The sequence below is a fragment of the Candoia aspera genome, chromosome 11 (genome assembly GCF_035149785.1).
Source record: "Candoia aspera isolate rCanAsp1 chromosome 11, rCanAsp1.hap2, whole genome shotgun sequence".
In the NCBI taxonomy this organism is placed as follows: domain Eukaryota; kingdom Metazoa; phylum Chordata; class Lepidosauria; order Squamata; family Boidae; genus Candoia; species Candoia aspera.
The window spans coordinates 3,366,144-3,393,746 of record NC_086163.1 but is presented as its reverse complement, the minus strand read 5'-3'; the positions used below and the strand labels follow the sequence as shown (position 1 = coordinate 3,393,746).

The 27,603-nt window shown below is 47.0% G+C and overlaps 2 protein-coding genes across 2 annotated transcripts in view; both read left to right on the top strand.

The window, feature by feature from the left end:
- RFWD3 (ring finger and WD repeat domain 3) overlaps positions 1-12,100 on the top strand; it is a 36,301-nt gene extending 24,201 nt beyond the window's left edge. Inside the window, exon 12 of the transcript XR_010068599.1 lies at positions 11,903-12,100. The gene's annotated coding sequence lies outside the window, so the exon portion shown is untranslated. The remainder of the gene's footprint in view (positions 1-11,902) is intronic.
- A 2,553-nt stretch (positions 12,101-14,653) lies between these two features.
- The window catches only part of GLG1 (golgi glycoprotein 1), a 71,690-nt gene continuing 58,740 nt past the window's right edge, over positions 14,654-27,603 (top strand). The window contains exon 1 of the mRNA XM_063312867.1: positions 14,654-15,050. Coding sequence (XP_063168937.1) covers positions 14,673-15,050 — 378 coding nt within the window. The 5' untranslated portion in view covers positions 14,654-14,672. The remainder of the gene's footprint in view (positions 15,051-27,603) is intronic.

The window sequence follows — 27,603 nt, the reverse complement described above, 5'->3', positions numbered from 1 at the left end:
GCCGGTTGACTGGCTGTGGGAAGTGTGGCACATGGGACGAAGTGAGACTGTTTTGAAAAAAGGTCAGTGACCATCCATATGACCATCTTCCATTTGCTCTCGGAGTTCAACAATGAAATCCATGGTGATTTGTTTCCATGGGCGGCTTGGACTCGCCACGGTTTGTAAAAGGCCTCTAGGCTTGCCTCCGATACATTTAGCTATGGCACAGATGGGGCAAGCTGCTGTGTATTCCTCCACATCTTTCCTCAAGGTCGGCCACCAAAATTGTTGTCTAGCTAAATGAAGGGTTTTCACAAATCTGAAATGTCCCGCCACTTTGGCATCATGGCAATGCTCCAGGATGTTCCTTCATAGGGTCTCTGGGATGTACAGTTGGGGTAAGCGAGAGAGGGCATCCGCCAAGACGTTCCTGCCTCCCGGTAAGTATTTCAGTGTGAAGTTAAAGCATCGGAAAAATTGTGCCCATCGTATCTGCTTGGGGTTCAATTTCTGCGGAGATTTTAGAGCTTCTAGGTTCTTGTCCATCCAAACCTCGAACGGGTGAGAAGCCCCTTCTAGTAGGTGCCACCATGTCACCAGTGCCCACTGGACTGAGAATGCTTCCTTCTCCCACACGTGCCAGCGTCATTCGGTGTCTGAGAATTTTCGTGAGAAGTAAGCGCATGGCCTCAATTCACCAGCATCGTCCTTCTGTAGCAGAATGGCCCCAGTTGCCACATCTGAAGCATCCACCTGGACTACTAGGGGTCGTGTGGGGTCAGGATGGCGTAGAATTGGTTCTGATGCGAACAATACTTTCAGTTGGTTAAATGCATTTTGACAGTCAGAAGTCCATTGGATTGAAGCTCCAGGCCTCTTCGCTGCCTTTGAGTTCCCTCGCTCCTTTGTTTTCAGGAGGTTGGTCAGTGGTAAAGCCACCTGTGCAAATTGTGGGATGAATTGTCAGTAAAAGTTTGAGAATCCCAAGAAGCTCTGTAGTTGTCTCCTGGTTCGAGGAGGTTCCCAGGCGATAATGTCTCTGACTTTAGCCGGGTCCATCCCAACTCCATCACTGGAGATTCTGTATCCCAAGTAATCCAACTGCTTCTTATGAAATTCGCACTTCGATAACTTGACATGTAAGTGGTTATTTAGCAGTCGCGTTAAGACTTTGTTGACAAGTGCCACATGGTCCTCCATTGTTTCAGAATAGATGAGGATGTTGTCCAAATAAATGAGGATGCCCCGGTATAAAAAGTCATGTAGAATCTTGTTTATGAGATGCATGAAGACACCTGGCACCCCCTGTAGTCCGAACAGCATCACGAGATATTCAAATGATCCTAGCTGGCAGTTGAAGGCGGTCTTCCACTCATCTCCCTCTCTTATATGCACCCGGTAATATGCCTCCAGTAGGTCAAGTTTGGTGAAAATCTTGCCCTTTGAAAGGTGGGTCAACATATCCCTCATCAGGGGAAGAGGGTATTTGTTTGAAGTGCAGACCGCGTTTAAGCCTCGATAGTTTGTGCAGAGCCGTAAGGATCTGTCCTTTTTAGTCCTGAATAGTACGGGTGCAGTCATAGATGAAGTAGCAGGGCGAATGAAGCCCCATCGTAAGTTTTTATCGATGAACTCGCAAAGGACTTCAAGCTCTTTGGTGGTCATGAGGTATAGTTTTGCCTTGGGTAGTTCTCCCCCCAGGATAAGTTCTATGGCACAATCTGATTTTCGGTGGGGTGGTAGCTGGTCTGCCTCAGTTTCGCCAAAGACATCCTTCAAGGGTCTGTATTGTCTGGGAATGCGGGGTCCCTCATTTGCAGTTTCCTTCTTAACCAATTCCTCAAGTGCTCCCGTGAGCTCAGATTGTCTGTTCAGTGGCCCTACAGATAATTGGTTGTGGCCCCCATTGGCAAAATAGATTTGTCCTGACCTCCAGTCTATTCTTGGATTGCATTCTCGGAGCCAGGCGAGCCCTAGGATCATGGGGTGGTGGGCAATTGGGGTTATAAGGAATCTGAGGACTTCTTTATGTTTCCCCACCTGCATAAGTATTGGCTCGGTACAATATTTGACAGCGCCCCCTTTCATATCCCCCCCATCCAGCTGGGTGAAGGTGACAGGGTTGTCTAACTTATCCACCCGTAGCTTTAGTCTGGCTACCATTGTAGGGTGTAGTAAGTTGCGTGTGCACCCCGAGTCTAGTAATCCAGCTATTGGGATGGGGTCCCCACCTCTTAGTGTTTTCAGTCGTGCATGCACCAGCACTACTGGGTACTTCCCACTTATCATGGGATCCTTGTGCCCATCTTTCCATGCCTGCCCTTCAACGCTGTTTAGAGCATGCTCATGTCGTTTCCTGACAGGGAGTTCATCTTTGGTAGAGGCTTCGGAGTCCTCATATGACTCAAGCCATCCCCTCTCAGAAGCTGCCGCTGCCGGTGTTTTGAGTTTCTTATCTGGGGCCTTTGGGTTGCTTGCATTGATCTTGGGCTGCCCCTGCTTCAAGGGGCCTGGGCAGTTGGCTGCTCGGTGTCCCTCCTTCCCACACTGAAAGCACAAGCCTCTACGTGCTCTTCGTTCTTTTTCTTCAGCCCATGGCCGGTCCGCCACCTATCGTCTGCTGGGGCCTTTGTAGTGTTGTAGCGCCATCCTGTGACATATGATCATTGTTGGCGTCGCACTTGGGCTTGCACTTCCTCTACCTCTCCTGCTAGGCATATCCAGTCTCTCAGTGATTTGGGGTTTCCTCGCACTAGGGACCACTCTAGGATCTCGGGGCATAAGCCTCTCTTGAAATACTCAATCTTTAGGGACTCTGGCCAGTCAGTTAGCCTTCTTGCTAGAGTTTTAAACTCTATAGCATAGTCAGAATCTGATTTGTTCCCTTGTCTTACGGTTTGCACACTGGCTCTGGCTCTCATTGTAGCCAGTGGGTCCTCAAAACATTCTTTTAGTGCCTTCATGAAATTCTGAAGGTTTTGGAGTTCAGGAGCTGCTGCCTCATGTAGTCCCTCCAGCCATTCAGCTACCCCTGCCTTGAGGCGCCCCGATACATAGCGCACTTTGGCATCCTCTGAGCAAAATGTTCCTTCAGATTCCCTCATAAACCCTCTGACATGTGTTAGAAAACATGCAAGTTGCTTGGGGTCTCCAGTGAATTTGATATTGAGGCCTCTGTCCCCCAAAAACTCCTCCCTCACTCTTGGGCTCCTCAGCCCCCCCATGATTGGTGGTTCTAATTGCCAAGTGCCTGGGGTGACTCCTCCCCAGTCTGTGGGCCTCCTTGCTGTGTCTGGGCTTATTCCGTTTTCTCCTGTAGAGGGCACCCATCTCCCTTGTAGCTCGGGGACAGCCGTTGCTGTTCCATTTTGAACGTCTGGTGTTCTGACTGCAGTCAGCCCTCTCTCTTTGCATGCGTCATGTGCCTCCCTTGGGGTCGGGTTCACTGCTTCTTCAGGGCCTCGGGCCATCTCCCACCAGGTGGGCAATCCTCCTTTTCTAAGCGTCTCTACCCTAGATGTCTGGCTGGGTCTCACCCCCTCTCTGTCATGTTCTCCATTTCAATGTTCTGTTAACATCGTAACGTTTCACATGTCAAACCGTTTTCCGTGTGTACCCGCCTTGCTCATGGCTGGGTTTTTCCATTCCTGCGCTCTGTTTTGTTTTGGAACTTTGGAATGTATGTTTGGGTTTGCACTCCTGTTCAAGGTTACTTTCCCAGGTGCGTGTAACGGTTCCTAGCACCTGGGAGGGGATGCGTGCTGACGGGTGCTTGGGGCGGGACTGCATTGAAGGCAAGGCTTTTAAGTTTGTATTTGGCATGCTTTTGCTCATTCTCAGCTTTCTCTGTATTTGCATACTATTCCTTTAATAAATCAGTTATCTTTAAGCCTGAGCTTGTGAGACTGAGTATTTGGGATTAGGCAACCATTACATAAAGCTGAGAATCGTTTATATCATTTCCGCTAGCCCCATCCAAAGTTTGGGTAAAGAGGAGCGCTAGCGATGATCGAACCTCCGCTTCGCGAAAGTGAAGGGAGCGAAGAAGAGCCGGACTCGATGAAGACTCTGATAGCTCCAACTTCGAGAGCGCAAAGGGCAGCACGTCGGGAGAGGTGAGATGTCCAATTGGATGATCTATTGTTAGCCGTGCAGGGTGCCACAGGGGGTGTACTCCAGCCCCAACCCGAGGTGGAAGCAGCACCGGGGAGGGGATCTCCACAGCCATCCTGGGAACCCGAAATCCCCTTATCGCCGAGGGTGGTGGTAACCAATAGACCCTTAGAAGAGCCGGTCACCCCTGCCCGCATGAAAGCAATAGAGGACAAAATGGATATGATAGTAACCCTCCTAAAGGATGTCACCAGAGGCCCAGGGTCCCTACAGGAAGACTGGGAAGAGGACCCCTCTCAGCTGGTTTTCCCAAGACGGAGTTCCCTGTCATTCAGGGGAAGAAGTAAGACTCGAGCTCCCCGGCCGTTGGGAGGAAGGGAGTCAAGGGCGTCCAGAGATCGGCCACCCCTGGCGGCTCGACGCACGTTGTTGTTTGCAGAGCCACCACAGCCAGTGGAACCGGTAAGGATCTTTCCACCCTTTGGGGTGAAGTTTGATGGGGACCCTACCACGCTCTCCTTCTTCATTACCAATGCTAGACATTATATGGAGGATTGGGGTCGAAGTTTTCGCTCTGAACAAGGCAAGATTAATTTTATTGCCAACAAGCTGAAGGGGAGGGCAGCTGATTGGTACGTACAGCTGTGCCAAGCTGAGGCCACGGAGTTAGAGGACTTTGATGAGTTTCTGTGGGCGCTAAAACAGCACTTTGAAGACCCATTGGCCCAAGAGAGAGCGAAGAACTCCCTGAGAAAACTTTACCAAGGAACCCTCTCTGTCGCAGACTACGCTTTGGAATTTAAAGCCCTGGCGGGGAAGGTGGAGGACTGGTCCCAGTCGACTTTGGTAGAGATGTTCAAGCAAGGGCTGGAGACGGAAATCTTCCATTGGGCTTTGTGTAGGGACGATCCTAAAATGTTATACGGCTGGATTCAGTTGGCAGGCAGTGCGGAAAGCGCTCTACAAATGTATGCCCATAGCAAGGAACTGAGACAAACCCGAGCCGCTAAGGGGGCTCGTGCTGCTGGATATTCGAGTCGCCCTAAACCAAAAACCTGGGAGGAAGAAAGGGAACGACGATTTGCGAAAGGGCAGTGCTTAAGATGCGGGAAAGATGGGCATCGTGCTACTTCGTGCCCAAGACGCCGACCAGAGGAACGGCCTGGGAAAGCGCCGGGAAAATCGCCATCCTTGCCGCGCAAGATGAAGGCTGCCTGTGCTGAACTCGACCCTCCAGATCTCCCATTCGGGGAAGAGGAAGAGGAATTACAATTTGACCAGCCGGCGGGAAACGCCTTCCACCTGCCCTGAAGGGCGCCGTTGGGCAGGTGGAAGAAACCGGGCGCGACCACGATTCGGTGAGTGGGAACTTCCCTACAATGACTGTCAAAGTAAAATTGGGCTCTAGAACCAAAACTGTCGAAGTCTGGGCCATGCTGGACTCGGGTTGTTCTCGTTCGCTGATGCATCCTGATGTCGTAGCTGCCCTAGAACTGCCCACGTTCCCTTTGCCACGGCCCATGATCTTCACGCAATTGGATGGGACCATGGCGGGAGGGAAAGCAGTCACTCACTCTACAGGACTGGTGGCTTTACAGATGGGCACCCACTGGGAGAAATTGCCTTTTGTCATAGCTCCAGTGGGGGGCCCTTTGGTGATTTTGGGAATGCCTTGGTTTGTGCAACAAAACCCTTTCATCAATTGGCTGCATAGAACTGTAACGTTTGCTGATGGATTTTATAAAGTACCTGAAAAGGACTTGTTAGAGGACATGGAGGGAGGACGGGTGGCTAACACTACAGTACAAACCCTTCCGCCGCTAGAAGGGCTGCCTAGCCAATACCAGGATCTGGCTGATGTGTTTGGGGAGAAGGAAGCAGATCGCTTGCCACCTCACCGGAAAACAGACTGTGCCATTGAATTTTTACCTAATGTAAAGTTACCTCACCCAAAAATCTATCCCATGTCTCCCAAAGAGCTAACTACGCTGAGGGAATTCATTGACAAAAACCTGGCTAGGGGTTTCATTGAGCCTGCAAACTCCCCGGTGGGGGCCCCTGTTCTCTTTAGACCAAAAAAGGATGGCTCATTGAGGCTCTGTACCGATTTCCACGGGCTTAATGCAGTCTCAATATTAAATAAATATCCTTTGCCCCTTATCAAAGATATGTTATCACATCTGGCCAAAGGCAAAATCTTCTCAAAATTGGATCTGAGAGAAGCCTATTTTCGCATTCGCATAAGGGAAGGGGATGAGTGGAAAACAGTGTTTAACTGTCCTCTTGGGGCTTTCCAATACGAAGTCCTGCCCTTTGGTTTATCGGGGGCACCTGGGGTTTTTATGCAACTTATCAATGAGGTCTTGCACGACCACCTGTTTAAGGGAGTACTGGTGTATTTGGATGATGTATTGATTTATACTGAAACCATGTCAGAACATATTCACTTGGTGCGTCAAGTGCTTACTAAATTGAGAAAAGCTGAGTTGTATGCTAAACTGTCCAAGTGTGCCTTCCATCAATCACAAATCGATTATCTAGGATATAGAATTTCCGCTAAGGGCATTGAAATGGACCCTGCCAAGGTTGAAGCGATTGTGGCATGGGAGCCTCCACATACCAGGAGGCAATTACAAAGTTTCCTTGGATTCGCCAATTTCTACAGGGCATTTGCCCAAAATTTTGCAGAAATCGCCCTCCCCCTTACTGAACTGTTAAAAACTAAAGCGCAGGGGGATACGCGATGCTCTAAAAACCCAGGAGCGCTCCTTAAATGGACTCCAACTTGCCAACAGGCATTCGAGGCGCTCAAACAAATCTTCACTACCGAACCCATTTTGCAGCATCCAGACCCCACCAAGCCTTTCGTAGTACAGGTGGATGCCTCCGATTTCTCCGTCAGGGCACTACTGCTCCAGTCAGACCAGTCTGACACCCTAAAACCCTGTGCTTACCTCTCTCGCAAGTTCACCGAAACAGAGAGACGGTGGCATGTTTGGGAAAAGGAGGCTTTTGCTGTAAAAACCGCTTTAGAAACTTGGCGCCACTTATTAGAAGGGGCTTCAAACCCTTTTGAAGTCTGGACTGACCATAAGAACCTAGAAGCATTAAGCACCAGTTGAAAACTCAGCCCCAAACAACTTCGCTGGGCTGAATTTTTCAGTCGTTTTGATTTTACCCTCAAATTCATACCAGGCAAGAAAAACTTTTTAGCTGATGCGCTGTCACGCAGACCCCAAGATGCTGGCCCAGGGCCAACGGTGCAGGGTACTGTGTGGACAGAAAAGCAACTGAGTCTGGCAGCGGTGACACGCAGCCAAGCGCGAGCGCAACAAACTCAACCTCAAGCCGCTCCGCCTCCCTCCCGGTCACCACACTTGCCAATTCCATCAGACTTGCAACAACAGTTGCTATTCCACCTTAAAAATGATACTTGGTTGCAAGCCAATCTACACACTGTAACTTTCACTGACAATTTTGCTTGGCGCAACGATCGTCTCTATGTGCCTGATGCTTTGCGGAAAACGATCCTCCAGCGTTGCCACGACGACAAGTTGGCTGGACATTTTGGATATCTTAAAACACTTCACCTAGTTCGGCGTCAATTCTGGTGGCCAACTTTGCTAAAGGACCTTAAGGCATATGTCACTGCATGCCCTGTCTGCGCGGCTACAAAGCGCAAGACAGGCAAGCCTCAAGGTCTCCTCCAACCGGTTGCCACCCCATCCTTCCCATGGCAGGACATATCCATGGACTTTATTGTCGACCTACCGCCCAGTCAACGAAAAACTGTCATTTGGGTGGTAAAAGATTTTTTTTCTAAACAAGCGCATTTCATCCCATGCGCCTCTATCCCCACCGCGCAACAGCTGGCACGACTCTTCCTCGTTCACGTGTACCGCCTTCACGGAATCCCCGCCCGTTTGGTGAGTGACAGGCACACAATTTACGTCACAGTTTTGGCGGGCATTTTTAAAACTGCTTGGCACCAAACAAGCCCTATCCACCGCTTGGCATCCGGAAACGGATGGATCTACTGAAGCAGTTAATTCTACTCTTGAGCAATACCTTCGAGCTTTTGTCAATTACCAACAGGACAACTGGGTGGACTTGCTCCCATTTGCTGAAGTCGCCTATAACAACGCCGTGCATCAAAGCACTGGTCAAGTTCCCTTTAAAGCTGTCTTCGGGCGGGAGTTCGTCCCGATCCCTGAACTCCCGCACCCGCAGCCGCTCCCAGCCTCTCTCACTGACTGGGCTAACACTCTCAAAGACTCGTGGCTAAACATTCAGCAAGCTCTACACCATGCCCAAACCACCTACAAACGCCATGCCGATGCTAAACGCTCCCGGGAACCTACTTTTGCTGTGGGGGATAAAGTCTACTTATCCACAAAATTCATCAAATCACCACAACCCTCCAAGAAACTTGGCCCTAAATTTGTGGGTCCTTTTCCCATTGTTGCACAAATTAACCCAGTTACTTTTAAACTAGATTTACCCCATAATCTCAAGCGTTTACATCCTGTTTTCCATTGCAGCTTGCTCAAGCCCTATCTACAGTCGGACTGCTGGCATCCCCATCTGGCTCCACCACCTCCGATCATGATTGATGACCAACAGCACTTCGAGGTCACTGAAATCCTTGACTCCCGCCGCCAGCATTCCACTTTGCAGTACCTCGTTCGCTGGAAGCATTTCCCTCATCCTGAATGGGTTTCTGCCCCCGATGTTCGTTCACCCCGCCTGGTTGCTCGTTTTCACTCTACCTACCCCGACAAACCGGCTCCTTAGCACTGTTCTGGGGGGGGGGGGCGATATGTCATGTTCTCCATTTCAATGTTCTGTTAACATCGTAACGTTTCACATGTCAAACTGTTTTCCGTGTGTACCCGCCTTGCTCATGGCTGGGTTTTTCCATTCCTGCGCTCTGTTTTGTTTTGGAACTTTGGAATGCATGTTTGGGTTTGCACTCCTGTTCAAGGTTACTTTCCCAGGTGCGTGTAACGGTTCCTAGCACCTGGGAGGGGATGCGTGCTGACGGGTGCTTGGGGCGGGACTGCATTGAAGGCAAGGCTTTTAAGTTTGTATTTGGCGCGCTTTTGCTCATTCTCAGCTTTCTCTGTATTTGCATACTATTCCTTTAATAAATCAGTTATCTTTAAGCCCGAGCTTGTGAGACTGAGTATTTGGGATTAGGCAACCATTACACTCTCCCTATTGCTGCCATGCCATTCGCTTCAGCTCCATTCCTTAATTCAAATCTCCCGCCTTCGGTTCGCTCCACCCTCTCTGCGTTCCCTTTGCTCGCACGTTCCCTCGCCCGAGGCTTGGGGCCCTCAACTCTCGTGCACTCTGCCGTCCAGGGCTCGAGGTCCGTGGGTCCCAGGGGTTCGTCACCACCCTCTCTCCAGCCATGGCCCCCCCATCTTGCCTGCGATCGCTCCTCGCGCCACTCCCTCTCCCGTTGCTACTGGATTCCACGTTCTGGCCTCAAACCCCTGGAGCAGGCATTCCACTGCCCCGCGTAGGGCCGCCATATCTTGTTCCGGCCTCATCACTCTGCTCTCCGATCCCACTGGTAAGCCTCTCGTTTTGGGGCCGGGGTTTTCTGCTCTTCCTTCCTCTGTGCTCACCTGCGATGTAGTTTCTGGGGTATGCAGGTTGCTTGGGAATCACGTTTCACTCAGTGGGGTGTGCGGAGCTTCTAATCGTCTCGGGGTTTCCTCTGGGTAGGCCTCTGCGGTTCTGTAGTTTGGCCTCCGTTCTCCCCCCGTTTGAGGTGATCGGCCTTCCGGGGTATCTGTGGTATCTCCCCATGTCGTTGCCTCGTGTGGGTCAGCGTTGGGGCATTCCGTTCCCTCCGGTAAGGCCTCCATGCTGTCAGCTGTGGCTTTCTGTGAGGTTTTTATTTTAAGGCCTAATTTCAGAAACTCACAGCACAAGCCACGATGGATATGCAAAGTTCTTTATTAGGTCTTTACCTCAGATGGTCAAAGCCATAACTGCCTCCACTTCCTCCCGCCTCCCTCCTTTGTCCTCCCGCCTTTTCTTTGTCCCGCCCCTTCCTCTGCGTTGACAGCTTGCGTGATGGTGGCCTCTCAGTCTCTCAGTTGTGAACGGGGTTGCTGCCATCTGCCCTCTTCTTCTCCCTTGCCCCTCCGTTGCTCGTAGTCTCTCCTCTGTCCTTCCTTCCCTTTGATGTGTAAGGTTAGAGCACCCAGGTGCAATGAACCATTGCCCCTCGGTTCTCCATCCTTACAGGGACACCTCATGTGCCTGAAAGGATGTAGCAACATTTTGAAAGCTGCTACTATCTTTGTCTTTCTGCTTTCAGGCCATGAAATTTCCGCTCTGCAATGGATCCTATGTTAATCTAACAATGACAACTAAGGAAAGCAGGACTAAGCTTTAGTTCAGTTCCACTTTTTCTCTTTGGTTCTAGAAATGTCAAGGGTGCCTTGTATATTTTTTTCCATCACCACTTTATTGTTTCTTTAAAATTATGCAGGAACTGGGAACATTTCCAAATCCTGCCTGAGGTTATTGGTGAAGAGAACATATTTTCCCCTCCCGTTCCGGGCAGGATGACTTTCCAAGATGTGGCTGTATATAGTGCTGAAGGTGTTGGACTAAGAAAGATTCAAGTTTATTCTTGTGCACAGAAACTCCCTGGCTGATTTTGAACCAGTTATACTTTCTCAGCCAAACCATCCTCCTCAAACTCCTGAAATAAATGAGAATATAAATCTAAGAAATAAAAAAAATGGTTGGACTCAGACCAAAGATCTACATGTCAAATCATACTAGAGTATTACAAGAACGTGCCCTCTCTGGTTGGGATTCCTCACTGCCTTCGTCAAAAAATGCTGATGAGAAGAGTGTCTCATCTTCAGCTGAACCGTTTATGATCTCACAGTCCAACCTACTTTATAGGGTTGTTGTGAAGGAAGATGGAAGGAGGGAATCTTGAGCTTCTGGAGAAAAGTTGAGATTTAGCCTGAATGAATAAATTGTCCCATCCCTTGGTCAAAAAGGCGGAATCACTGAAGCAGCCTTGTCCTTTAAGCCCCCCTGTGCCTACTGAAGTCGGTTTTCCTCGGCTTTCCCATCTTTCTCCTGGCACCTCTGTGTTGTGATCCGACTCCTTACTTTCCCGTCAACTGTTTCCGACAGACATCAGCTGTCGGCAAACGTGGCATTCTCCAGGATGTGTTGGAAGGACAGACTAGATGGTTAGAAACCATTGTGCAATGTAATGAAATTCACCATTTCAGTCCCATTGTTCAGGTTACCTTGTTTGTTTATTTACCTGTTTATTAACATTTGTAGTCTGTCCTGTATTTTATTTATTTATTTATTTAAACATTTATAGCCTGTTCTGTATTAAAAGGCTTCTGTCTGGAAACCAATCAATTGTAAAAGCTGACCAGAGTTGTTGGGAGTTTGGTGGCATATACGAACATTTTGATGATGATGATGATGATGAACATTTTTCAGAGCAGATTCTATTGGCTATGTCAGCATCTGTCTACTGCGGTGTTTCTCAATCTTAGCAACTTTCAGAGGTGTGAACTTCAACTCCCAGAATTCCCTAGCCAGCAAAGCTGGCTAGGGAATTCTGGGAATTGAAGTCCACACACTTCAAAGTTGCTAAGGTTGAAACAATGGTCGATATGCTAAATGGGAAGAGATACATAAGTGTTCTCTCTTATTCTCCAAATAGTACAGTTGGTTTCTTTCCCGATCTGCCTCTTTCTTTCTTTCCTCTCCTGCTCTCTTAAGCCCAGCTCTCTTTTCGTTGCAGCATCCAGCAAATGAGACAGGCCAAGCCAAGGGCTGTATTTGAAAGAACCAAGTATCAAAAGGCAGAAATTAATTCTGGGTATCGGGTTCCAGAAATGGAGCTTGTATTAAAATCCAGATCAAAAAAATAATAAACATATACATGGAAGAAAAAGGAGAAGCAAGTTATGTATGTGGAAAAAGATTGAAGCATCTAACGAAGTTCTCTTTGCATCAAAGGATCTGCAGGGAGAGAAATCACTCTATAAATGCACAGGGAGTGGGAAGAGCTTCAGTGTTGCTACAAAGGTCATCATTTCTCAGATGATTTATAGAGCAAAGAAATCATATTATTACTGGAATGAGGGGAGAGTTTTACTTGGAATGCAACTCTCACCAAACATTTAAGAATTTCTATAGAGGAGAAACCATGTAAGTGCACGGTATGTTGCCTGAAATTTAGATATATGTGAAAGAATTATTATTATTTATTAAATTTATACGCTGCCCATCTCACTGTGTAAGTGACTCTAGGTGGCTTACAGATAAAAAGAATTAAAAAATATACAAAGTTAAAAAGACGGAGAGAGCATACTCAACCCACCAACCACCCCCAGGGCTGTATACAACTATCGGATCCCATGCTAGGTGGCATTTATTATTTATTTAAATTTATTGGCTGCCCAATTCCAATGGACTCTTCTTCCAGTGAATTCACACAGAGGAGAGAACATATAAATGCCACTGGACCCAAATTTTGCAGGTCCAGGGTATCCAGAAATTGTACTATACTGAATTTTAATAGTCAACACTATTAGTCAACACTGGAGAAAGCCTTTTTTAAGGAGAGACAGAGAACTATAAATATTTATTTAGGCTTAACTCAGAGGAAACCCAGCCTAATCCTTCAAAATCAGGAAAAAAGCCTTAGAAACCTCAGCTTTTTCCACTCTAATTGACCAATCCAATCCCATTATCTGGAGGAACTGCTGGTCATCTCTTTCATGAAGCCAGATTGCTGAGACCCCCAGGGAGTGTTTTTCCATTGTGGCCACGTGTTTTATGGAACAGCCTTCCCAAAGACGGAGAAAGTGTTCTCCAACTTCGGCTACTTTAAGTTATGTGGACTTCAGCTCCCAGAATGCCCCAGTGAGGGGAATTTGGGAAGGTGGTCCACCACACACTGAAGTTGGAAAACTTGCCTCAACACTGGCAGCCTTCCAGAAGCTTGGTAAGATGGAGCCCTTTTGGAAGGCATTTTGTTTAGGCTTTGGGGGTGGTGCTGTCATGTGAGAGTCTGGTGGTTGCACTAACTCCCGTATCGTGGCCATTGTATCATTCTACTGTGAATGTTTTATATTGGATTCTATGGGTATGCTGCCAAAGGCCCCGTGAGAGCCGTGTTATAAAGATCAAGTCAGTCAATACGAAGGAGCTCTCAAAGTTTGCAGTGCTGCAGCCCCACCCCCCCAAGTGATCAATGAATCTGGGCAACCTCCCCATGAATCAAACTAAAGAAAAAACACATACATATAAATAAAACTGTGGGACTCAGAGGTTTAGCTACTCCCCCTGCCCCCTTCTCCAGGCAAAGCCAAAGACAAATTTTGCAATTAACTTGCCTGTGCAAGTCTGTTCAGCTTTTGTACACACCCACCCACCCCACACCTCTAATGCTTAGTTTGGGAGCGCCTGCTGACTTTTTCCTTGTTCCCTCCCACCCCCACGGTGATCTGGTGTTTCCAAGGGTTGTGCAAATAGTCTAAGTGGCTATTGAGGGTGGCGCTGTGCTTTGAAGACACCTGTTCTTTTCTCCCCAGCCAGTCCTCTGGAGTCTTCCTGTTAACATGTAAGCCCCCAAAGGGACTGGTTCAGCTGAAGCCCCCCTCCCCTTTTATAGGCTGGTCAGATCCGCGCAAACGTGGGTTTTTTCCCAAAGGGGTCACAAGTATGATCAGCGTTCTTCAATGTGGTGCCCTCGGCTTGCACGGGATTGCAGTTCACATCCTTTTCAGCTGGAATGTCAGAGTTGGAAAAGTGTAGGAGGAGAGCTGTGTTTTGTAGGCTCATGAACGCTTATGCCTTGGAATAAAATGCGTTAGTTGGAAAAGGTGGTACCAGACTCCAGTCCGAACCTTCACGAGCCAAGGACTTGGGAGGTTTTTCTTTGCATTTCTCCGTGCACCATTTCCCCCCATGTCTTCTCTGGTTAGTGGCCTTTGACGACCCCTCAGTCTGCTTCACACGTTGCATTCCATTGTGCTTTGCTGGTTTCCAAACCCTTGGCTGAGTTTGCAAACCAGGACAAGTCACCTTGAGGGCTTCCGATTTGGCAGCCGTAGAAGTCCAACCAGCCCAGATGCAAAGCCATAAACGTGCAATGCACATCGGTCTGAAACACCACCTTACGTGTTTTTTTCTCCTTCGTCTTAAGACGAACCCGACCATTGTGGACAGCAGTAGTCGTTCAATAATAAACCATGGTCAAATGACGGCTTGATCCAGGCGATTCTTGCCGCTGCATTAACGATCGAGTGCATCGGTCTGGGCGTGTGTGTCTTTTGTCACTGCGAACTGAGGCGACAGGAGAATTTTCCCGGTTGCGTTGCGCTTCGATCCCTGCCGAGGCTTGCAACGGGGAGGCGGCCCCAGCGGTTGCCTGGGCCACGGGGGAGGCGCGCCCCGCCCGCTCGGAACGGCCGGCCCCGACGCCGCGCGCAGGACGCGGGGGCGTGTCTCTCCGGCGGCGTCTCGGTGGGCGGGGCCGCCCGAGCGAAGGAGTCGCATCCAAGATGGCGCCGTGCGGACGTGTCGGGGCCCGGGGCCGCCGCGGGCCGGGCCCTCTGCTCCTCCTGCTCCTCGTGGCCCTCGGGCCGGCGCGGGCGCAGCCGGCCGGGGCCGCCGCCGCCGCGTTCCCGGCGCAGGGGCAGCAGCAGGCGGCGGGGCTGGGGGCCCAGCCGCAGGGGCAGCAGCAGCAGCAGCAGGCGCCTCAGCCCGGGCCGGCCGTGGGCGGCGGCGGCGGCGGGCGGGCGCCCCGCGCGGGCTCCTCCGGCGGCGGCTGGAAGCTGGCGGAAGAGCCGGTGTGCCGCGAAGACGTGGCGCGCGTCTGCCCCAAGCACAGCTGGGCCAACAACCTGGCCGTCCTCGAGTGCCTGCAGGACGTGCGCGAGGTCAGCGGGCGGCGCGGGGCCCGGGGCGGGCAGGCCGGCGGGGCGGCCGCCGGGCGCTCGCAGTCCCTCCGAGCGGGGCGGGCGGGCGAGGACCGGCTGCCGAGGGTTCCTCAGGCGGGCTTGCCGGCCGTCGGTTACAGATGGTGCGGCTCGCTAGGCTTCTTTAGGCTGGCCGCGCGTTATGGGGCCTCGCCGAGAGCGGCGGGTGGGCCGAACCGCCCGTGGCGGGACAAAAGAGGGTCCCAGTCGCGGTTGTTGATCCTGCCGGCGGCTCTCCCGGTCCCGGTGTTGGTTTTGGGGTTCCTGGGCTGGGCTGGTGCCCCACCGAGGGGCATCTGGGTAGGCGCACCCTCCCCGCGGCTGCCCTCTGCTGCCCGGCGCCCGCCCGGGGCGGCTGTAGCCCCGCGGAGGTAGACCCCTGGAGGGACCCCGGCCATCAGCCTTGGCCTGAGCCGGGGCAGTCTTCAGAGTCCACGGAAGAAGCTTGCCGTAACTTGGGAGTTGTTTCCTCTTTTTTTGGGCGAGCGGGCCGCCAAGAGGAAATGCTGGCAAAATCAGGCGGGTGCAGCTGGCCTAGAAACACTTGTGGGTTTTATTCAGAACTTTTGGAAGTCCATTCAAGCAGCTGTGGGAGGAAGATTGGTTTCCACTGGCCCGGTGGGGAAAATAAAAGGCATGACTACCCCATTGTAAAAAAAAAAAGGAGCAAGTTGGATTTTGTAGAGGTTATTTGGGGGATCAGCTGGTCACATTTGTTCTTTTGGTTTGCCATAATCTGCTAGTTGATCCTGACATATTCATCTTTAACTTGAGTTAGCTGGACAGACATTAAGAATTCAGGCATTTGAAGTCACTGGTTCTACTAGAAATGGTTTCTAAGTGAACACGAATAAATATGTTTCTTCTACACGGCTTAAATTGAAAAGCTTATTTGGATGTTTTGTGATGCTCTTGAGAAATGCCTGGTACTCACTTCCAGCCTTGGAGCTCTCATTCTGAATAGAAATTACCTAAATGTATGTATGTATGTTCTTATTTGTAAGCATCTGTTCATAAGGATGGAAAGTGTGGCAATCTGTGGAATGGGCAAGCTAAGAATGAACTCTAGATTAAGAGAACAAGCCAGCCAACCCTGATAGGTTTTACTGGAGGAAGCTGAAGTCAGTGCACGATTTTACATATTACCTTTGCCCTGTCTTGTTGCTTTTTTTCAAGTAGTTTTTTATAACTTCTAAACTGTTTGGCAGGGCGAAGTCAGTAGGATAGTATTTTTTATATAATACAGGCATTGGAAAAAGTCTCAGCGAAAAGGTTGTGATTGTTCCTTTTTGATTGACTGCAAAAATGGAAGACCTGTGCGCCCTGCAAGGTGGGTGCTTAGTCTTCCCTCCAATCTGTCCTTGATTTTTGAAACTGGGGCAAGACACAATGTTCTGCTTAAACAGGACATTATCTGATAACACAGAATCCTGTGTTTGATTATACAGGAGAAAATATCTTTGTTTCACTGGGTTTACCCCCAGGGATTGCAATCACAAGATGGGCAGCATTTTACTGTAAATTCAAGTGAGATGGTTCTGCTTGTAAGTATTTGCAAGAGCCCAATTTGCACATCACACCGCTTAATTTGGTTTGCTTTTGAATTAAAACATAGAGGATCCCATCCTAGGAACAAAATTATGGCTTACAAACACATTTTTTAACTTAAAACACATTTTTTAACTTACTGTTAGTGTGAACCAGGCCAGTTGTTTCTGAATTCTAGATGCTAATGTGGAATTGGTTTCTGTTTACCTATCTATTCTATCTATCAGAAAAGTGTACTGACAATTTGTGTCCTGAGAACTTTTTCCTTTTATCAGAATAATGAAAAAGCACATTTGAAAGAACATTAATAAAACATCTTTTGTCATTTGGTAGCAATTTACAAAGACATTTGCTTATTTTGTTTCAAATAATTTCAGTTTGCATTAGCCACTTTTGATTACCTTTCATTGCTATTGTAGGAGGAGAGCTGTGGCTACAGTGGCCAAAAAACAGAAACAGTCTGGTAGCATTTTTTCTAACAAATTTTATTAAAAGACTTATTGCAAAAGCTTATGCCCTTCAATAGAATTTGTTAGAAAGATGCTACCAGATTCCTCCTGATTTCTTTCATTGCTAAGATCATGAATATGATAACCACAGAGAGGGGATTTCTGGAATCAGGAGATGTTTCACTTTCTGGATGAGGCAAATTAAGCAAAGACGATGTGTAAGGAGTCATTGGTATTGAGGAAATCAAGGTGAATATCTATGTGCTTGCAGATGGCTAGCTCCTTTGGTGTCCACCAGACTGCCTACCTTCCCAGGCTTTAATGTATTGGTTTTCTAATTTAAAAGAGAGAGACACCTAAAGTGATTTGCCATAAAACACCGGCTTCTGTCATACCTTTATTTTGAAGAAAGCCTCAAGTGGGCCTCAAAACATCCTTAGAAAATAAAACTAAGCTGTGCCTTATTGTACTGTCTGGAAGGGTGGCCTCTCCCCAGAGAAAAGGCAATGGTAGGCTGGGGTTGGTTGAGAGCATCTCAGAAGGTTGGGAATGTAATGGAAGGCAACCTCACCAGTTTGCTCCTTGGTAAATGGGTGTTTTGTGATTGGGCACACTTACTGTGGGAGCTATTTTGCGAATTTTCAAAAATCTGATGGCAGTCACTGTGAAAGCACCCACAAATTTGTCTCAGAATTCCAAATAGTCCTGCCATCCCTAAAAGTTGCAGCCTAGGGCTCAGTTGGTATCTCGCTGCCCTTGCTATTGGTGCTGCATTACTAGAGGGACCATGAAGACTCTGTTCACCCCTCATATCCTGAGTTCGAGTTCCTTTACCAGAGGCTTGATTTGTGATTTGTAAATTGTGCTGCAGACTTTTCCAGTGGGTCAGCTCTAAGAATCTTGAGAAGTGGTAATCAGAATTTTAGAATTTTCTCCCTGCATTAAGCACAGCACCTGCATTGATGTCAGTTCCACCCTGCGCTGGGATGAATTACATCCTGAGTTCTAGATTGTTCCGTGTAGTTCCAACAATAGATCTTAGTGAGCTTGTAGTGAAGTGCCATATTTATTTTTGGTGAGAATGACAGAGACAGTGGATTGTGTGTTTTTTTGGATTGTGGATTCTTTTTAGTTTTTTGGATGTTTACAATTTGTAGAGAATTCTCTCAAAAAGTTTCAAAAGAGCAGCTATAGCATTATTTAGCTGCAGTCTTAAAACCTATGTAATATAAGGAATATGTGCTGTATTCCGGAAGAATAATGATCGGGGGATGATACTGAGAGAGACACATGCTGAGGCTGCCTAATGCTTTTATGGCACCAGTGAATTCTTGAGGAGTTCCAGTTTCATAGCTTAGTTTTCTAGATACTATGCTTCATGTAAAGTAGCTGCAAGTTTGTTCCACTATAATTAAAACCAGAAACAAAATTGTACGCGCCATTGGAATACTGCATCGGTTGTGTTATAGTTTTCCGTGACTGGTTCTTGAATCCCTGGGGTCTTTTGGAGGTGCTTCCCCCCTTCTCTCTATATAATATATGTATACTATGTACTACATAGCAGGGGTATCCACAGGGTATGTTAAAAAAAAAAGTCAAGATGGTGCCATCTTGATGCAGTCAAAGCTCTGCTTAGTTTTTGTGTGTTCATAAAAAGCCGGCAGAGCTTCAATTGCACTGTCATGGCCACCATCTTGACCTTTTTAAAAAAAAACATATTCCCTGCTGGTTGTATTATCAAAAACAAAGTTTTAAGATAACAAGGTGGTAGCATGAGGATAATTTTGTATGATTTTGAGAATTTAAGCAGAATTAGTGGATCTCTTTAGTACTTAGGGGTGTGGTGGCTCAGTGGTTAAGATGCCAGGCTTGTCGACCGGAAGGTTGCAGGTTTGGCAGTTCGAGACCCGAGCGCCGCGTGACGGAGTGAGCTCCCGCACTCGCCCCAGCTCTTGCCAACCTAGCAATTCGAAAGCATGCAAATGCGAGTAGATAAATAGGTACCACTTTGGTGGGAAGGTAGCAGTGTTCTGTGACTGTCATGCCGGCCACGTGACCACGGAAGCGTCTTTGGACAACGCTGGCGCTTCAGCCATGAAACGGAGATGAGCACCGCCCCCTAGTGTTGGACACAACTAAATGGGAACCTTTACCTTTAGGAGCCTCATGTGGTGCAGAGGGGTAGGCAGCAGTATTGCAACCGAAACACTCCCCGCGACCCAAGTTCGATCCCGGCGGAAGCTGGATTCTCGGGTAGCTGGCTCAGGTCGACTCAGCCTTCCATCCTTCCGAGGTCGGTAAAATGACCCAGCTTGCTGGGGGAGGTGACGACTGGGGAAGGCAATAGCAAACCACCCCTTTCTATAGTCTGCTAAGAAAACGTCATGAAAGCAGCGTCCCCCCAAAGGGTCGGACATGACTCAGTGCTTCACAGGGGACCTTTCACCTTTTGCCTTTTAGTACTTGAAGAGAGACCATCAGGATATCTCCCAGGCCATCAGTTAGACTGGGAAGTTGAGAAACATTGAGAAGGAAACCACGTCCCTGTTGTTTCCAAGACCTTCGCTTGACTCAAAAGTAGACTTTAACAAGTTGAAATGGATTCAGTCCTTCAAAATGCTTCTGATTAGGATTTAAGGTGAAATGTGCCTGCTGAAGAGAGAGACTTATAATTCTACAGTTGAAGCCCCAGAGAATGGAAGACCATTCATATGTTTGACTTCTGCAGCATTTTGTAACATTTAATCCAGCTGTCCCTGAGCTGCAACTGCCAGATATTTTGGACAACAACTCCTAAAGTCTCTTGCTGTTAAATGTGCTGGCTGTGCCCAGTGGGGATCAGTAGCAATCTTTTGATGATGGGAAAGGGGTACATTAGTGTCAGTTCCACATGTCTAGTAAAAGGCTAACATTTTGCATCGTGCAAGGTGCTTGAAAGGATTATGAAAAATCTGAAAAAGTTTAAATGTTAAATGTTCTACCTCATTGTATTATATAAATGTCAGACATTAAAATAATATAGATTTGTTTCATCTCAACACCTGAAGTGGGATCCAGATGGCGCCATGCCTAAAATAAACCCTCTAAAGTAATTGGCAGCAAATTTATAATTGGATTATATCTCATTGATTTAATAATAATAATTTATTAAACTTGTACGTTGCATGAACTCAACCACTGCAGCTTACAACAATCAAACAAAAAAAATTACAAGAAAATGAATAGAACATAAAAGATAAAAATGGCAAACACGATGAAGCGAGGGATCTCACTCTCTCTTGCCAAAGGCCTGGGCGAAGAGCCAGGATTTCATGGCTCTTCTAAATAACAGCAAAGTGGTGGCCATCTGGAGTTTGGGGGGAACCTTGTTCCAGAGGGCAGCTGCTGCTACAGAGAAGGTGCGCTTCTGGGGTCCTGATAGATGACATTATTTAATTGAAGGAACCTGGAGCACACCAACTCTTCAGGATCGAATCAGCCAGGCAGATGCTATGGCAGACCAATGGTCCCTCAAGGAACCAGGCCTTGTGCCATGTAGGGCTTTATCGGTAACAAACAGCACCTTGAATTGCACCCAGAAGCAAACTGGCAACCAATGCAGCATGTGAAGTAGAGGTGCTACACGGGCACACCGAGGCATGCCCATCACTGCTCGTGCTACTGCATTCTGGACCAGTTGAAGCTTCTGGGTGGTCTTCAAGGGCAGCCCCATGTAGAGCAAGTTATTCTAAGTGTGCAAATCAGAGTCCAACCCAGAGAATTGCTGCTCGCTTTGCTGTGATTTATGAATTTTAAAACCCATGCCAGGCCTTTGTTTTAAAATTTCCCCCTTCTGTTTTTCCAGTAGGACCCAAGTTATATGTTAACATTGTTTTAAGAGTACATTAGTTTGTACCGTCTTGTATCTTTTTTTAAAAGAATTATTATATAATAGTTTTCACTTTTTTTCATTACACAATAACTTACTTAGATGGTTATGCTTACATATTTAGTTCCCATCACCCTTCCATGTCCTGTGTTTTTTGTTGTTATAAACTAAGATAATAAAACATTTCCCATGGTTTTGAAAACTTCCAAAGGTGTTATGTCACCACCTAGGAAGGAATGATCCATTTAGTTGGTCTTAAGCTGGTGAGATGGTTTGGATAAAGCCATTTAAAACATGGTTTTGATTTCTTACTTGCTTGTCTACTTTTTTATTTTTGAACAGATAGGATTCAGTATCATACAAGATAAGATGTGTTACTTCCAGCTTCTGCTGCTTTTAGTCTGAGGCCACAGACCATCATTTTCTTTCTTTTTTCCCACAAAGTCAGGAGATGTTTTGGCATTACCAAATCCTGATGGATAAGAAAGTCACTCACCTAAATGATTCGGTTTTTATAGCTTCTGGTGTTGTGACTCATGTTGTGTTCAGTTTTGTTTGTAAGATCTGTGAAACAGCTCTAGATTAAACCTAGATTAGTGTTGTCATATAACAGGCAAAGGTAGTGATCTTGATAGAGCCACCATCTGAATCACAACAGCGTTTTAGGGTTTGCAGGGTATCTTTAATCTGCAGTCCAGGTTGTTGGCGAGGAACAGCGGCGAACTTAAGACCACCTTCTTTTCCTGCACCCAGCTCTAGAAAAGGCAACCTGGTTTGTTCAGCATGTTTCCTAGCACAGGATTGGGAATATCTGGTTTCGCAAACTAGACTCTGTCTTCTGTGCCAAGAGGAGGGAGAGGAGAAACACCCCAGCTCTTAATTCCTTTCCAGTTCAATAAATCTCCAGTTGGTTTGGATCAAGCATGCAAACACTGAACTAGACCACTGTGTCCCCTGCCAGTTCTGTCTGCATTTTGTTTTACCCTTTTCTGTAAATAAGTAACATGTTCTTTTAAAAGGTGTAAAGATCTATCAGCCCTTTGAACTATGGTATCACTGGCATGTAGTTCTGGACTGTGGCTTGCGTGGTTCTGGCATGCTTTAAGGTTTAAGTTGAACTTGCCAGGATAAATAGCTAACTGAAAGACTGAAATAGCAAGTAAGGAAATGCAAGGAAACTAAAATAACAGTGAAGCATGCAGGACTTTAACCTAACAAAAAATCACAATGCAGACTGAGAGATCAGAATAGGAAGGCTGAGGTCCTTTGTTTAGTTAATAAAAATAACAAGTCTTCAGTTAATATACTAAATAAGCTTAACACATCCAACTGTTGTGAAGATGAAAATGAAAAAATCACATGTGTTGTAGCAGAATATTTATTTGTTAACTGTGTATTTCCCTGTCCTCTAAGAGCTCAAGGCAACCTTCATGTGGATTTCTCATTTTATCCACACAGCAGCAGCCCTCCTCCCCTAGCGAGCTTCTGTGGCCCAGGAGGGGACTAGAACTCATGGTCTCCCAGTTTCTAGTCCAGCCTTTGAACCACAGCACCATGCTGATTTTTGGGCTGAGCGGGAGTGACATGAGGAGGGACTTGAACCTGAGTCTCTCTGATCCTAATTCAAAAATTAATACAGATGCAATAATAAGTCATATAGCAAATGCATTTCATCAGAAACCTTTCTTAGTGGTATATTTCCTGTAAATTTTATGACTTAGGATATTTGTTGAAGAATCAAGCCTTCCCTGCTGATTCACACACAGCAACTATCTGGAGATTTGTTATATTCATGTATAATATACTTGATATTTGGTAACTGTAAATTTTGCAATTCTTGTTAAACAGAATCTGTTTATGCTTTACTACCCCAATTTGTTAACTAAATTAACAGGATACTTTTTTTTTTTTTATCATATGGCATAGCAGTTCGGTGTCCAGGCTGCTTTTTCTTGCTGGGAAATCCTTGTGAGGTCCAGCAGCCGGATGTGTAGACTATTTAGCCATGACAAGTCACATTGCCTGTGGTGCAGCATGAGGAAGTTAGTCTACATTGCACCGAGTTGGGCTGAGAGAGAGCGACAGGCCCAAGGTCACCCAGCCGGCTTTCAGGCCTAAGGCGGAACTAGAACTCGCAGCCTCCTGGTTTCTAGCCCAGCACCTTAACAGGACACTGATATGTATCTACCTCAGAAAGTGGGTCATTGGCTGCATTCATACAAAACTATGCCAGGATTTCTAATTGTTTATTGTACAATTTTACATGGTTTGGTCTGCACATAAAAAGCAAACAAACCTGCAGTATAGCTTAGTGTTAAATGTGATCCAGGCTACTTTGTTCAAAGGGGTATATTTCAGTATAATTAGTAATAATTGAAGGGTGCTTAATAGTGAGTGCTATTGAACTTAATGCTTTTGAACTGTGGTGTTGGAGGAAAATTCTGAGAGTGCCTTGGACTGCAAGAAGATCCAACCAGTCCATCCTCCAGGAAATAAAGCCAGACTGCTCACTTGAGGGAATGATATTAAAGGCAAAACTGAAATACTTTGGCCACATAATGAGAAGACAGGACACCCTGGAGAAGATGCTGATGCTAGGGAGAGTGGAAGGCAAAAGGAAGAGGGGCCGACCAAGGGCAAGATGGATGGATGATATTCTAGAGGTGACGGACTCGTCCCTGGGGGAGCTGGGGGTGTTGACAACCGACAGGAAGCTCTGGCATGGGCTGGTCCATGAAGTCACGAAGAGTCGGAAGCGACTAAACAAATAAACAACAACAAAATTGAACTTAATGGGTCTTATTTCTTAGGAGATGGGTATAGGATTGTTTGTAAATATTATCAGATGGTAACTAAATAGATGGAATATTAAAACTGAATGTATATGAAATGTCTAGACAAGAATATTTAGATTTCACTTTACACGAGTAGGCAAAATCCAGATGTTTTGTACTTCCTTCTGTCAATCCCAGCCAGTGTGGCTGGTGGCAAAGGATATGGGAGTTTTAGTTTAAAACATCTGGAGGACACAACAGTGTCTGCTTCTGGCTGAGAAGAAGGCAGTCTGTATCACTGATAAATTTTTAGGAGATGGGTTGTTGATGAGAATTGAGTCTGTAAGTCTTCATTTGATCTTAGATCAATAAACATGCTGAGCCTGAAGGCTGTTTGTGTAATTTATGGCTGTGCAGGTGTGAATACAATGCGTGACTGTTAAGGACCGCTTCTTTTCCTAGAAGGGAACTAGCATAATGAAACATAAGCCCTTAAGTGGTTTCACTGTCCTCTGTGTGTTGGGAAGCTGAGAAGCATTGATGTAGAATTAAAAGGGTTTTATCTGCTGCATTTGGTGTTCTGCTTTGTGCTGCAGCAGACAGACAAGATTTTTGGATATTACAGTAACTCTTCTGAGCTCTACCCATAGAGATGTCCTTACTTCAAAGCGTTAGTGATCTAATGAAGGAGTTAAACATTGGTCACGCATGCTTAAGCATTAACATTATGAAAATAATAAAGATGATAGCTTGATGTGAAACAATGATAGGAACTTAGAAAAGTATTTATTACATTTGTACTGTCTCTTTCTCTAACCATCCCTTTCCTGCTTTACAGTTTGTCTTTCGATAACCCTCATTCCACCTTAAGATCTGAATGTTGACCATTAGCTGTGATCTTTCTGTCCATGGAACGAGCATTAATAAAAAAAGACTTCTCAGTTGCCGCACCAGACTGGAACACCTTACTCTGGGAATGGTCACTGCAGAAGAAAGTGCTGGGAGGGATAAGCAAAACTGGGACCAGCAGCAGTGTTCCCCGATGGGCTGCGTCTACAAAAGCTCTGTGTGTGAGCCTTAAGCCAATCTTTCCATACTTACGCTTTCAGCTGAGAAAAGAGTTCAGAAAATCCTTGTGTGAGTCCCTGTTGTTCTTTTAGAGTTGACATTTTGTTTACTTGTTGCTAAAAGAGTCTTGGCGTAACATGGTTTGTCGGTTTGTTTTTTTGTCTTTGTGTTCGTTTGTTTTTTCAAATACTTTGGCTTTCGTGCACACTTTGTGATCAGACAGGCATTATCATTTACTGTCTGCCTGGAACTTGCAGTGAGCAGATGGCACCTGGAGATCTTCAGCAATATCGCTAGAATAGTTTTGGTCATTAAGCAGTTAGTACAGCTGTTTAGCTCATTAGTTAAGGCTCATTAATGAGTAGTTTCCAATAAAAATGTAGTGAACAGGTAGTTACCTATTTCCAACAGAGCCCGAACAAGATGTATTCTGCAGTTGTGCTGGAGCCGTCGGATCTCAGACCAAGATGGCAGACGCGGCGCCTCACAGCGACTCGGGTCTTTGAAGGAAGGTGGAAAGGAGCCTTGAACAAGGTGCCGCCCCCACCTCTCTTCAGAGAAACTTAGCTAGGCAGAACATCTGTACCTCTGCATTTCTGTAACCACGGTGCAATGGATAGCCGCGGTGATGAGTCACGCTTGTGCTTTAACTGCTGAGCCTTGAAGGCTTCAGCGGTTTTGTTCCAAGTGCTCCAAGTTTGAGCACTTCAACTACATTTGCATATTCAGTTTTTGAATAAGTACCTTGGAAAACCCATTCATTGAAACTGTCTTGTATTATAAGACGCGGGGACTCTGGTTTTGCTTTCTCGACTTGGGGAGGGCAAGTAATAAGATCAGAGAGTCTGACACTTTGAGGAAATGCTAGGCAGCCCATGACCCATTGGGCCATCGTTTCAGAGATATTTCCTTACCTAAACAGAGGTACAGAATGACCACGGGCGGGCAAAAAAGCAGTTGGAGTGGGAGCGACTTCCGACTTCCTGCTGGCTTCCCCATTGACTTTCCTTGTAGGAAGCTGGCAGGAAGCATTGGAAATCTTCCCTCCCTCCCTCCCCAACCTGCACCATGCCCCCTCACACCTCCGTGACCCACACCTCACCACACCTCCCAGGCACCACCTCACACCCTTGCGCACTCTCCCTGACCCGCATCGTGTCTCTCCTGCACCCCCACGCACCCTGCCCAGCCCTCGCTTCCCTCCCCCACCCGGCAGCAGCCACTTCCCGCCTGCCAGCCTGGGACTTGCAACTTCCTGCTGGCTCCTCCACTGACTTTGCTTGTGGGAAGCTGGCAGGGAGTATCGGCGATCACGTTCGAGTTTAGACTTCTTGCCGGTTCCCCATTGACTTGTGGGAAGCTGTCAGGGAGCACTGGAAATGACAATCACCGGTGCTGAAGTGGCCACAGTTTTGCCAAATTTCAATCCCGTGGGAGTAATGGGCTCCAGATTTTGGATGCGTTCTGTAAGTTAGCCCATTTGAGGTACCTTGGTTCAAAAACTGTTGCCCTATGATGCACTGTTTTGCCCAGTTGAAGGTTATAGTACAAACAGACACGAGAGTTTTAGTAGTATATAGATGACAAAAGTAAAGGGCTGAGATTCCCATCTTTGTATCAACTACAGAAAGATACTGGCATCATACATCATATATAACAATCATGCTGTTCCTTCTTGGGGTAAGCAGCATTATGCAGAATGCAGAAGGACCGTCTGAAGTAATAAACTAAATTAAAGACTTAAGAAAAAGATGTGCAGCTAAATCTAGTTTACATCAACATTGTTAACTATACAGCACTTCTCCATATCTGTCCATCCTTGCACACTGCCCTTGCTTCCACCATGCCCATACAGCACTTCCTTATGCCTCATTTAAAAGAATACGGTGCAATGCTTGTCGTTATACATCTGTATAGACAGGAGAAGCTCTACAGAGGGCAACCAGATCCAGTTGTTTTCTTACATGCAACTATTAAATGCATTTCTTCCAATGTCTTTGGAAGAAATTCCTTCACTGGCCTTCAGTAGGTTGTCAGTTAAGTCTCCAGTGACCTACTAAGAGAAACACATTTGCTTCCTTGGCTTGGATGGCAGGAGGCATTCTGTTTTATGGCCTTCTCAGACTTAAGTCTTGTTAACAGAGTTTTGGCAAGACAGTAGTCCCTGGACAGCTAAACGCCAGAGTTTGTCCAAAGAGTTAGTGGCTGCAGTTTGAATGGGATTCTGGCCTGGGAGCATAAAATATTTCTGGCCTAAGCAAAACTTGGAGGGACGCGGTGGCGCGGTGGGTTAAACCGCTGAGCTGCCGATCGGAAGGTCGGCGGTTCGAAACCGCGCGGCGGGGTGAGCTCCCGTTGCTTGTCCCAGCTCCTGCTCACCTAGCAGTTCGAAAACATGCAAATGTGAGTAGATCAATAGGTACCGCTTCGGCGGGAAGGTACGGCGTTCCGAGTCGTCATGCCGGCCACATGACCCGGAAGTGTCTATGACAACGCCGGCTCCAAGGCTTAGAAACGGAGATGAGCACCGCCCCCTAGAGTTGGATTCGACTGGACTTTACGTCGAGGGAAACCTTTACCTTTACCTTTAAGCAAAACTTGAGAATTAGAATGAAGATGCAGAGGATGTGAGGTTGTGATCTTGTGGTTGAGAAAAGGCTTTTGCTGGGCGCACAATTGCTTAATTTTCTTTCTGCTTCTCTTTGAATAACAGCTATAGCTGTCCCAAAAAGCACAGAATCGTCAATAATGTATCTCTTGGGCTGCAGTTTAGTGTTCAGCTATGAAATAGGCTTAATTTTTCCTTC